The 13038-nt window shown below is 38.5% G+C and overlaps 1 protein-coding gene across 1 annotated transcript in view; it reads right to left on the bottom strand.

Annotated features, from left to right (window-relative positions):
- Positions 1 to 1228: 1228 nt before the first annotated feature.
- The window catches only part of LOC124358100, a 28630-nt gene continuing 16820 nt past the window's right edge, over positions 1229 to 13038 (bottom strand). The window contains exons 21-23 of the mRNA XM_046810394.1: positions 6135 to 6406; positions 5254 to 5356; positions 1229 to 1588 (exon numbers count right to left, since the gene is read on the bottom strand). Of these exons, the coding sequence (XP_046666350.1) occupies positions 1334 to 1588; positions 5254 to 5356; positions 6135 to 6406 (630 nt within the window). The 3' untranslated portion in view covers positions 1229 to 1333. The remainder of the gene's footprint in view (positions 1589 to 5253; positions 5357 to 6134; positions 6407 to 13038) is intronic.

Genomic DNA, 13038 nt, shown 5'->3' on the forward strand with positions numbered 1-13038 from the left:
TGACCTGCAATTGTAGAAATATTGTCAGTATTGTTCACTTAATAGTTGTACAAACCACTTTCTTTTAATTAATTTCTTTAGCAGATATAAAATCGCATTTACAGGAAACGCAATTCTTTTTCATTCTTCTTACATGTTCCAGTACTATGAAAATTGTGATGCCTTTTTTTATCTGTTCTCTTAGTACAAGAAGCTTATACATTGCACCATGAACAATACACCACAAAAGACTATAATAAAACACAGCAAGATAACTTTTCTTTTCTGGCCTTCTTTTTTGAGGGCCAGTAGCCCTTTCAGGCGAGACTTCTATTTTCAATTTATTATAAAGTAAATTTGTAAATAGTAAAGTAGTTTACCTATGACGATGTTTCTTATTTGACAGATTAATACGGATCTAATACATTAATGTTCGTCTGAAGGGATTCAAAAATAATTGGCGACAAAGAATGAAGAAGCTCAAAACGAAATCCTCCTGCATCGTTTCAACATCAGAGACATCCAGACCACAAAAAATAGTGCAACCTAGGTGAAGAGGTTTTATCATTGTCTCATCAGATGCACAATTGAGTGCACACAATGACGATTCCAAAGCACGGTGGAGCAACAAAGTCTTCTGTTTTTGTTGAGGACTGTTTTTGGATCCCTACAGATGAACATGACTTAGGATTTCAGGAATCAATTCTGCAGCAGTATCAGATTTCAGATGCTGCATGTACAGATGCTGCAGATTTCAGAGAAAGGTGAACTGGAGCTAAACTCAACATTCACATTGAATCAACCCTTCCCACTATAGCTGCGTTATTAAGTATTTATTAATATGACCTAAGAGATTGGACTAAATGTGTTTCGTCCATTCGGTACAAGGTGTTAATACGTACTTTTTACAGTAACGTTAATGCCGCAAAAGTTACAGATGGGAGGCATATAATGTATTGGTGTTAGTAACAGGGTTATTCAGTGGTAACCTGTTACCGGGATACCATGTTACCAGCAACACCCTGTTATGTCTGTAGCAGCTTCGCTGAATGATTTGGTGTTTTCACAACAATGTTTTTCTGGTAGGCCCGTAGTCAGACCGGTTTTTTCGGATAATTTTACAGTGGCCCGAGCTCTCAGGGGGCCTGGGTTGGGTCCCGCCACATGTGTTATAAATGCTATATATTTGAAGGAACCATGTCGACGGTATTGATATACATAAAAGTATAGAAATCAATAAAACTCATCATCAATTTGTATTTCTTTACTACCAATTAAATAAATTTACACTACATAAACATTTCTTTTTAAAACATTGTAAATACAACTGTATAATTTCACAACTCAATCAATATCACAAGGTTTCCTTGAAGTCGGAGGTGTACTTCAAGTATTCGTCCATCTTATACCCGAAGAGTTCGAAGTCCAGTTGGTATTTCTGATAGAGTTTCTGCACGTCAGCAGTTGTCAGCTGGGAGAAGTAGCGACGTGCCAGGTCGCTGGTGGTGGTGCCGGCTGGCACGGTACGGTGCTGCCACCTAGGTTTGATTAGCCGATCTATGTTTGCCGCTCTTAAGGTGTACAACTGATCTCTCTGCAGTGTCTCCACCTACAAAGTACCACAAATTACAAGTAAATAATGGAATGTTCGCCCAATGCACCCAAAATTAATATGGAATAGTTCTCTCTCACTGCTTAGTTCTATAATGATGGTGAAGCTCAGGGACGTAGCCAGCGAGGGATCTAAGTGGGTCCGGACCCTCCCCACCCAAATTTTTAATTACTTTTTAGTAAACAACTAGCTGTTTCCCGCGGCTGCGCGCGCTTTTCGTAAGCGTTACCCGTGTATGTGCACTTCTGGCCCAAGTAAATTATATTTCCAATGCCGATATAGAGTTTGCTTTGTTGCCACGATAAAGAAAATCTGTATATGTTTATAGCCATTGTACACGTACATGTGTTTTATTATAAAGTGGTCTAACACTCAAGCTTTAAGTTCAACCAGAAATTTATTTTCAAGACAAATATACATCATAACTTAGCGCCTTCAAATAGTGTTTGGCTATTAAATATTCGTAACTGTCTCGTAATTGCAGTTTATAATGTGCAGGCGCTTTGAAAATTATTATCTTTGGCAACGCCACCTGGGGGCGAGTTACATCAATAGACATAGCGTAGAAACCTTCTTCGTGGAAAAATACATATACATTAAAATTTTTGTAATGATCGGTCAAATAGTTTACGATTCCATAAAGGACAAACACACAAATATTCTTATATATATATATATATATATATATATATATATATATATACTAGCGGGCCCGGCGCGCTTTGCTGCGCATTTCAATAATTTTTTGCAAAAGTTGCCCGCGGCTTCGCACGCAATTTCCCGTTGAAAACAGTACACTATATTCACTTATTCTTTTTCTATCACATTCTAAACATTGCTGAGATAATTGATAGTCGTTCCATCGTGAGCCTCTTGGGCGTATTATGAAGGTATGTACCATATTCCTGCCTCTATCTAGCTGTTACCCACGGCTTCGCACGCAAATCTTAAGAACCGAAGTCCTTATATTACTTAGTAAATTTTTTTTTTACTATAATAAATTTTAGATTAAATTAGTTATATCTCCGATGCCACGATTGAGCTTGCTTTGTTGTCTCGATCGAGAGAATATGTACACACGGAGTTTTGAGAACCATACTTCTGTCAAAAAAAACAACTAAGGTTGATTTTATAACATTCTTTATATTTGTAGCCAACGTAAGATAGTAATTATGATATCTGCATTACTCTTCTGATCAAGCATGAGCATGGTTTATATTAAATAAATATTGCAGTTAAAGGTGAATTTTTACGTCAAATTTGAATTGTATTATCTGGATAGTAAAGTCTATGTTTAACAGTGATTGCAAAAACAGTTTAAACAAAATTTGTCGTTTCTCTTAAGCTTACTCTATGCTTTAAAACTATAAGTGTAATATATGTTTACAAAGAACAGCTGATTAAAAATTTGAAAAGACGTTAACATATGTTTGCTGCAATGCATTTCTTATGGGTATTTCTGTAACCAGTGGGGCGGAATCCTGAATCGGGAAAGGGATGGGCATAGCTTATAAACCTTCTCCGTGGAAAAATACATATACGTACAAATTTTCATCATGATCGGTCCAATAGTTCACGATTCCATAAAGGACAAACATACAAACATTCATTTTTATATATATAGATATATATATATATATATATATATATATATATATATATATATATATTGTTAGTAGTTAAATAATTCAGTATTACTGACATATAGTGCTGAAAGATCGTTCTCTAAAAAAAAAGTCAAGAACTTTTAAAGAACAAAATTGGGCCTTACTCTGTCCACTACAGAAAAATATCAGTTGTATGGACCCCCAAAATCTTTTCCTGGCTCTTGGTGAAGCTGGATATATTATTTTAGGTATATGGGTTTTCAATACTGAACGGCATCTATTTTTTTATGATAATTTCATAGAAAACTGCCTATTTAAGTTACCCCCATGAAGGAATTTCAGATATATTTTCTGCATTTTCACCGGTCACGGCGTTTATAAACCAAACCATATTTTAAAATTGAAGTTTCTCATATGTTAATCGTAATTATAGTTTTATTCAAATCTGTATTGTTTTCACTATTATATTATTTATTGTTTTTATGACATACGATGTTATAACTGTTAATGAATTTTTAGGTATATTTTTACTGTTATATAGTTTTAATTTATTAATATGAAAATAACAATTTTTCTGAGCACTAAATATGGCAAAGTTATGTCTAAATTTTTACTATTGTAATATAGACTATTACGTGTAATTTTGACAATGGCAATACAATTCTAGAATTGTTAAAAGCAATAAAAATGCCTTGTATTTTTGTAAATTATCAACTGCAACAATGAATCAATAGCACCCTAAATATCACTTTCTATTTTGTACATTTGTCAAATTTAATGGAAGGCTTTGTCTCAAATCTACGCCATTGAGGAAAATGAAACCGCGCTAATTTAGCGCACAATATGCAACTATTGTGGAAATGGTTTATTCAACGCGAATGTTAAGATTAGCTTCAGTTCACCTTCCTCTTCAATGCATCATCTGAAATCTGAAAAGAGTTAGTTTGGAGCTTCTTTGTTCTTTGCCGTTGATTATTTTTGGATCCCTTCAGACGAACGCAATTCCAGATTTCAGGAGTCAAATCTGTGACATCAGATTTCAGATGTTGCACGTAAGAGGAAGGTGAACTGGGGCTAAACTCAACGTTCGCATAGCGCAAAATATTATCTCAGAACAAGGAGTTTTGACGTGACAACGTCTTAAATTAGGTTGCGGCTCGGAGTCACTCATGAAAAAGTGTAACGCCCGGTAACGTTACGATGCCCGTCCAGTGGGTCCGCCGCACGGGATCCGCACGGGATAAAGCAGATAACTGTGGGTCCGCCGCACGGGATAAAGCAGATAACTATGTTTATTCGTGAAAATGTGGAGTGCTTAGATTCGTCATTTACAACAACTACAACAATAAAGGTAAATAATTGTACACTGATATTTCATTATCGTAAACTATGATTGATTGATTAATTGTTAGATTGACACAAAAGTTGAGAAACTGAGTTTATAGGTTATGTCATACTATTGACAAATGTTGATAGTGTTAAGTAAATTATTAGTTTAAATCACTCTGCAATCAATCGTAATTCAGTCGATTGAGAAGAAGAAACAGCGCGTATTGCTAGTCAAACATTTAAAATAACAAATTATAACCTCTAACCTGTCATAACAGTGCGACCAAACAAACGAACTAAACCGACCAATCACCACGCGCGGAGTTAGAATTTAACTGTGTTTAGCAAGAATTTCAAATTCCAATTTTAGTAAATGTTTTATTCAACTTTACCATTTACAATAACAAATTTTTTTATGAATTTGAGCCTGGCTTCTTAGCTACCTGAGGGAACTGTGACAAGGGTTCTTCAAGATAGCCATATAAATCGCAATAGGTGGAATAAGATAATAACCAGAGCCGCAGATGCTGTTGGTATCATATCGACCACCACATCCATATGTTCGGAGATCGGAGAAATCAACCATGAGTTCATTGTGGCTACACATCCTATTATTACTTTCCTTTCCCACGTATATCGCGTATCCCACAATTTTTACAGTTGGCTGGCACGATGTAAAAACTAAGTTATAAAGAAATAAATGTGCATGTTTTATACTCAGCTCACCTTGGCTATGATGTCGTATCTGAGAAGACAAGGTGTACAGAAGAGGTAGACAGGTATCCAATGGTCATCAGCATAACTCAGCAAGTCCAGGTCTATAAGGTATCTGAGCAAAGAAAGATAGAACCGGTTTAGGTACAGGTCTTCCATAAACGAAGAGTAGAGAGATCCGTAAGTTTCATCAAATCCCTTTACATAATTTGTTTGATAAGTTTAACTTCACTTAAATATCCAGTTTAAATACTAATTAATTACATTTATTAGGGTAGATAGACAGGAGAAGTTTTTATATCTGTGATCCATTGGGTTCACAGATATAAAATAATACCCTGTAAATTAATACCCTTTTAGGCTTTAAATAATCAACTAAAGATCTTATTTTCTGCCTAGAGAGGACAAGAGATTTTATAGACGTAAAAAAAAACAGAATCAGCTGATAAATATGACAGCTGACATTGGCTATCGATTTGACGTGTGTGATGCCATCATAATGGCATTTTTACTGAAATTGACTGACAACGTAGGTACTAAAAATACACAAACACATAACACATTTGATAATATGGACTTAGGTATTTTGTGACTTGTTTAATTGTTTCGTTTTACACCTCAAAACTCCATCATTATTTTGTGAATATAGTGACCTTATTTTTAAATGGCATTGATTGGTGTAGCAACTTTCCCACACTATTCTTAATTATGTAAAGCCTTTAAAACTTCCAAAAAAATTTTTTGTCGTCTCATATAGACTGTATTTTTCGTCTATGAATTAACCAGAATTAGCGATAATTCCTTATTTATTATTAAATTTTATGACTTTTCATAATTACCGAACTATTGGAACAGTAGAGCATCTGACAGTACTTTATACCAGTAGTACCAACCTGACAAATTCACGAAAGGTGGGTTCAATGCCGGCAGGGAGCGGCTGGTCACTCGCCCAATAGTAGGAGTCTGGCGGAAGTAACTCCCTGGAGTGTGTCGAGTTTCCGCCTCTCCTGTACTTGGCAACAATACGCGCACCGAACTTCCTGTAGAAGTGTTCTGTACCGTGCTCCCGACCGACATTTGTGTTCTCCAGCTTATCCCTGTACGCCGACAGCAACCGCTCCAACGGGTGGCGAACCACCAACAGCTTCAGACTGCTTTGAAGTGCCTGCAAAGAACAGATCTGCTATAAATACCTTGCTACCTATAAGTAACCATTTACATACAATCATTACAGTCAATGCTTGAAGTGCCTGCAAAGAACAGAACCTGATATAAATCCCTTGTTACCTATAAGTAACCATTTACATACAATCATTACAGTCAATGCTTGAAGTGCCTGCAAAGAACAGATCTGCTATAAATCCCTCACTACCTATGAGTAACCATCTACATACGATCATTACAGTCAATGCTTGAAGTGCCTGCAAAGAACAGAATCTGCTATAAATATCTTGCTACCTATAAGTAACCATTTATATACAATCATTACAGTCAATGCTTGAAGTGCCTGCAAAGTACAGAATCTGCTATAAATATCTTGCCACCTGTAAGTAACCATTTACATACAATCATTACAGTCAATGCTTGAAGTGCCTGCAAAGAACAGACCTGCTGTAAAATCCCTCACTACCTATAACTAACCATTTGCATACGATCATTACAGTCAATGCTTGAAGTGCCTGCAAAGAACACATCTGCTATAAATCTCTCACTACCTATGAGTAGCCATTTACATACGATCATTACAGTCAATGTTCATCTTACTTTATAATGAATTCGTGTTGCTTTGGTTATCTAAATGTGCCTTAACCAGAGGACGAGACATGCATGAATGTGAGACAAGAGGCAGAGATAACTACCGTTCGGGAATGCACAGAACTGTGGTTTATGAATATTGGCCTTCACAGGCAGGTTCATTAAAAATGCCTCAACGACCAAGGTGTTAAAATCTAGTTTCAAACTATCCCTGGTCTCAAACGCTTGATGAGTTTCTGGCATTCAACTGGGAGACCACGCAATCAAGAAACATACTCCGAAGTGGGTGTAATTGGTAGAGAATGAATGGGGTGTGAATGTTTTAAATGTTGTAACAGGAATGTGGGATGAATGTCAAAATTTTAGATTTCATAAATAAAGTTTGCTATGCAAAGCAAATTGTTGACTGCTAGTAAATTGTTTCACACGTTTTACACATTTCATAGCTTCGAGCCCATAGACAGCTGAGACTCCTTCATTTGGATTTACGATTTCGTGTTTAACTCAACTTACCAGCTTAATACATTTTACCTTCAGTGTTATTTGGAGGTTAACGGTGTACAAAATGTGTTTTCTTGAATAAATATTATTGGTACTACTGAATGTAAATAACGATACTTACACATAACAAGTTACCATTGATTGATGTCCGTAGAGTTACCTTTTTATTTACTTCCAACTTTTAAACTGTTTAGGGTCTATATTCAGTGGCGTAGCGAAGGGGGGGTCCAGGGGGTCCGGACCCCCCCCCCGAAATTTTAAGACATATTAAAAAATAAAGCATGGAGCAGGAGGAAAAAGGAGAGTTATCATTACTCTTGTCCACAAACATTAAATTGATTGATTTAATTGATTGAAGTGACCGTTGTTAAATATAATTGTCCTTTCGTTAAATCATAAAGTATCAAAAGATACTTTTGGGCTCGGCCTTTCGGATAGTGTAGTGTAATCACGGTATGTCTGTAGGGCGCAGTCACGTGACGTCGCAAAGTAACCTGAACCGTAACACGGCGAGCAGTTTAAATTAGCGACCACTTCGTTCAAATTTGTCTTGGGGACGTAAAATGACTGCTTAGAATAAAGTTACGACGTTGAGTTTAGGCGTCATTAAACTGTAAACGTGTAAATAATTATCGAAAAAAATATAAAAAATCACTTTCGGTCGGAAAATACACTTTAAAACTCTACTGATTAGAACTTCAACTACTTCGAACTTCGGAAGTTCTAATCATAAGAGTTTTTTATGTGTATTTTATTTCCGACAGAAAGTGATTTTTTTTCCGATAATTGTATACTCGTCTACAGTGTAATGATACAAAAAATCGCCATTATAACTCATTCAAAACACCTCAATCAGTGAAATCCAAAGTAGCCGAACTTCTAATTAGTACAGTTTTCCGGTGCATTTTCCGACCGTTAGTTTGATCTGTACCAGAGCAACGCTCGAAAATTGCCCTCCTTTTCTAAAGGGTTTTCGGCCGTCAGTGGCCCAATGTCCCTGAAGGGGTATTTCATTTTCTCCACAGAATATAGTTGTGTCAATTATACGCTTGAGTGAAGCTCTGTTTTGTTCTTTTTCTTTCTTATCCAGTGAATCCAACATCACTTTGGTGCCTTCTACTCGGCCAGAAACAAACTTCGTAAAGTTTCTGTAGCTATACAAGACAATTTGTGGTACTAGAGTTGCTGTGAGAGTTTAATTCGCCTATTACATCTTTCCACTTTCTATAAGGCGTAGTTACTAAAGCTCCATATTTTTGGTATTTACCTTTTACCAGTGAATTCATTGGCAAATAACACACAAAACGTCCCCCGGTTTCGGACCCCCCCCGAACGAAATTTCTGGCTACGCTACTGTCTATATTTCCAATGTTTACAGGCGTCAGCACGGGTTTTTGGTAGATTCTCAATAGTTATTCAGTTCATATTTGATGTCATTACCAATGCGTCTACCAGGCTCCAACACACATTAGATTGGAAAATATTCATCGAAGTACAAAAAATGTCCTCTAGAAGGCAGTGAATGTCTTTAAAATTACATTAATAATCAATAACCAGCTGTATGTCAGATGACGTGGTAGTACGAAACTAGCGCTGAGCCTCAAGTAGTCTGGTGGAACTATAAATTTTTACAAGGATAAACATTTCGTATTTAAATGCCAACTAATATAAGATAAATAGTACAATATCAGTTATTTTTGATTATCCTTGTTTTATGGATTTCACATTGTTGATTTCAGATATGTGTTCTAATATGAACACCTAGTTGTTAGACTTAGGTATATTCAATAGATTGAAAACTAACTATTGAAACCTAAGTGGTGATTGAAAACAAACATCATTAACACAACGTTTCGAGGATTGGAATCTATCCTCTTCGTCATGTGGGAGGTATTTAATGCATACAAAAATAATGAACTGAAAGAAAAAAAAGAAGGGAAAGAAATGGGTTCAATCAAACCCGGAAGCTACTTGGACTCCAGTCCAAGCGTTGTCATTGTAAACGTTGTAATTTACTTGTTTAAAAAAAATGCTTGCAACAATTTGTCAGCGAGATCTCCCATGAAGTCCGAATTTTACTGCAAATTGTACATTACTGTTAGATGTGTTTATTAACATAATTTTATTTGCAGATAATTTAAAGTAATAGTTTATAAATCACATGCTTTTTTTAGAAGATCTAAGGAAATTACTGTAAAAATAATAAGTAAGTGTAAGCGAATTCCCTTTACGTGGTCTGAGGCGTTCGTTTGAATATAAGTTCGATAAGGTTTTTTAGATCAAATATACAATTTTAACTACAATATTACTTGTCACTCTGTTACAAATTATTTCAGATAAAATACCATTATTTTAATAATTGGATTCAGGCAGTGGCGTAGCGAAGGGGGGGGGTCCAGGGAGTCCGGACCCCCCCCCCGAAATTTTAAGACATATTAAAAAATAAAGCATGGAGCAGGAGAAAAAAGGAGAGTTATCATTTACTCTTGTCTACAAACATTAAATTGATTAATTTAATTGATTAAAGTGACCGTTGTTAAAAATATAACTGTCCTTTCGTTTAAATCAAACGATACTTTTGGGCTCGGCCTTTCGGATAGTGTAGTGTAATCACGGTATCGCTATAGAGCGCGGTCACGTGACGTCGCAAAGTAACCTAAATTGTAACACGGCGCGAACATTCGACCTCCAGCGCTCGTTGTGTCAACAATTCCTGGAACAACATGAGTGACATCTTCAAGAAGATGGGACAGCGTTCCTTTGGAAGCGCCGGGCAGAAAGCTAAGAGGCCTAGCTCTCCACCTGCCAGCTCGGCGCCTAAGAAGGTCGCAGCTCCAGCAAAGGGGCTTTTTAAAGGCCACAACGTCACCTCTGCTACTGTGACATCTGACCAACCTACGGCTTCGGTTTCTACGCCCTGGATATCCTTGCTGTTCCTGGACAGTGTTCCGGACTGGCCTACCCACGCCAAGAAGTTGGCGCGGGACGGCCTGACGACAACATTCCGCCGTGCTCACTATCGCTTGAATTTGACCACCGTGGAGGACTTCAGGGCAGTTCAGCGGTACCTATGTTTCAAGAAGCTGCCCTTCTACACTCACAACCGTGGGCGTGAAAGATCGCTTAAGGTTGTGACCAGCGGACTGCCCGACACCGATGATGTGGAGCTCTTCGTTGTCTTAACTGACGAGGGCTTCGCCGTCAACGAGGTTGCACGACTTCGGACAGCCAGGGGACCTACCAGGAGCTGGGTGATCACGCTGACCAGGGACAGTGAGCGAGAGAACCCTGACACCAAGCGGGCTAGCCAAATCTACAACGTGACAAGCCTGCTCCATGTCAGGGTCTCAGTCACTGTCTACAAGAAGCCGGTCGGCCCGCCGCAGTGCTACCGATGCCAAGGTTTTGGCCACGGCTCCGGCAACTGCGGGAGGCCGAGAAAATGCGTCCGCTGCGGGGAAAACCATCTGAAGATGAACTGCCCCAAAGTCTCGACGGAGAAGGGTCACTGCTGCAACTGTGGCGGCGATCACAACGCCAACTATCGTGGGTGTCCAGCCTACAAGGAGGCCAGAGCGGCAGCTGTCCAGTTAGGCCGCAAGTACCGGCCAACCAAACCAGCGGTGAGGCGACTAACGGCCCAGCCGCCCAAGCGACCAGCGCGGGACGAGTCACCAGCGGACTCCGTATCGGAGAATGAAGCTGAGGACGAAGAAGCGCCGGAGGAAACCCCGGAACCCTGCCAACCGACTTCCTCGCCCGCCGGCATCTGTGGCTGACCCTTCCGGTCACACAGAGGCCCAGGGCGACTCCCAGGCAGAAAATAGAGTGGCCACCTACACCAGCCACTCCGCCGCAACAAATGGAGGCGCCAGCAGCTGATGCAGCAGCAGAAGCAGCCGCCCAGCGCAGCCTACAAGCCGTTTTGGCCGAAATAGCTGCACAGCTGACCGCCCTCACCCGGCTCTTCAATGAAGCAGTGGCCCTCAGTGGCACACCGACCAGCTGCTAGACTGCTGCAGGAGCAAATTGTTCCAGTTGACAGGCAAGTCATTGAGCTCAACTGCTCAGATACTGCCCACAGACCAGGAGGAGCGCCCAGAGGCCATCCTAGCGACCCGAATTGGACTTGGACAGTTTAAATTAGGTGCAGTAGAGTGGCCTGCTCGTTCCCCTGATTTATCAAATCTGCTGGTCTTTGAGGACGTAAAGATGGCTGCTTAGAATTAAGCCTCACGACGTTGATTTTAGCGTCATTAAACTGTAGACGTGTATATAATTGTCCGAAAAAAATATAAAAAATCACTTTCGTCGGAAAAATACACTTGAAAAGCTCTACTGATAAGAAGTTCCGACTATTGGACATTTCACTGACTGGTAGGGAAATTATTTCATTTTCCTTAAAAAAGTATATTCCGATCGGAAGTGATTATTGTTTTTTTTCTCTATAATTATATATTTATTAGTCGGCGTTGAATTAATACCTAAAGTCAATGTCCTAACAAAATTATAAGTACCACTTTTACCTCAACCACTCAACCAGTGAAATCCAAAATCGTCAAAACTTGAATCTGTAGAGAGCTTTTCTTCGGTATTTACCGACCGGAAGTGATTTTTTGTCGATACTTATATAGGTAGTCGAGTGCAGTTTAATGGTAACAAAAAAATCGTCGTCCTCACTCAATCAAAAATACCACGTTTACCTCAATAACTGAATTCCGAAGTAGTTGAAGTTCTAATCATTAGAGTTTTTCAGGTGTATTTTATTTCCGATCGAAAGTGATTTTTTTATATTTTTTTCCGATAATTATATACTCGTCTACAGTGTAATGATACAAAAAAATCGTCATTATAACTCATTCATAAATACCTCACTCAGTGAAATCCAAAGTAGTCGAACTTCTAATCAGTAGAGTTTTTCCGGTGCATTTCCGACCGTTAGTTTGATCTGTACCAGAGCAACGCTCGAAAATTGCCCTCCTTTTCCAAAGGGTTTTCGACCGTCAGTGGCCCAATGTCCCCGAAGGGGTATTTCACTTTTTCCACTGAATATAGTTGTGTCAATTATACGCTTGAGTGAAACTCTGTTTTGTTCTTTTTCTTTCTTATCCAGTGTATCCAACATCACTTTGATGCCTTATACTCGGCCAGAATCGAACTTCGTAAAGTTTCTGTAGCTATACAAGAAAATTTGTGGTACTAGAGTTGCTGTGAGAGTTGAATTTTCCTATTTCATCTTTCCACTTTCTATAAGGCGTAGTTACTAAAGCCCATATTTTTGGTATTTACCTTTTACCAGTGAATTCATTGGCAAATAACACACAAAACGTCCCCCGGATCCCCCGGTTTCGGACCCCCCCCCGAACGAAATTTCTGGCTACGCTACTGGATTCAGGACATTTATAGTTCTATTTTCATTTTATGGGATGACAAAATAATTAAAATATAGAACATTGTTGTACAATTTACTGAGCTATGTGTTTTCTTTGTTCGTTTTGTCAACACATTCTTGCTGTGAAACACAGGTAATTTCTTTATCAA

The sequence above is a fragment of the Homalodisca vitripennis genome, chromosome 3 (assembly GCF_021130785.1).
Source record: "Homalodisca vitripennis isolate AUS2020 chromosome 3, UT_GWSS_2.1, whole genome shotgun sequence".
Lineage (NCBI taxonomy): Eukaryota > Metazoa > Arthropoda > Insecta > Hemiptera > Cicadellidae > Homalodisca > Homalodisca vitripennis.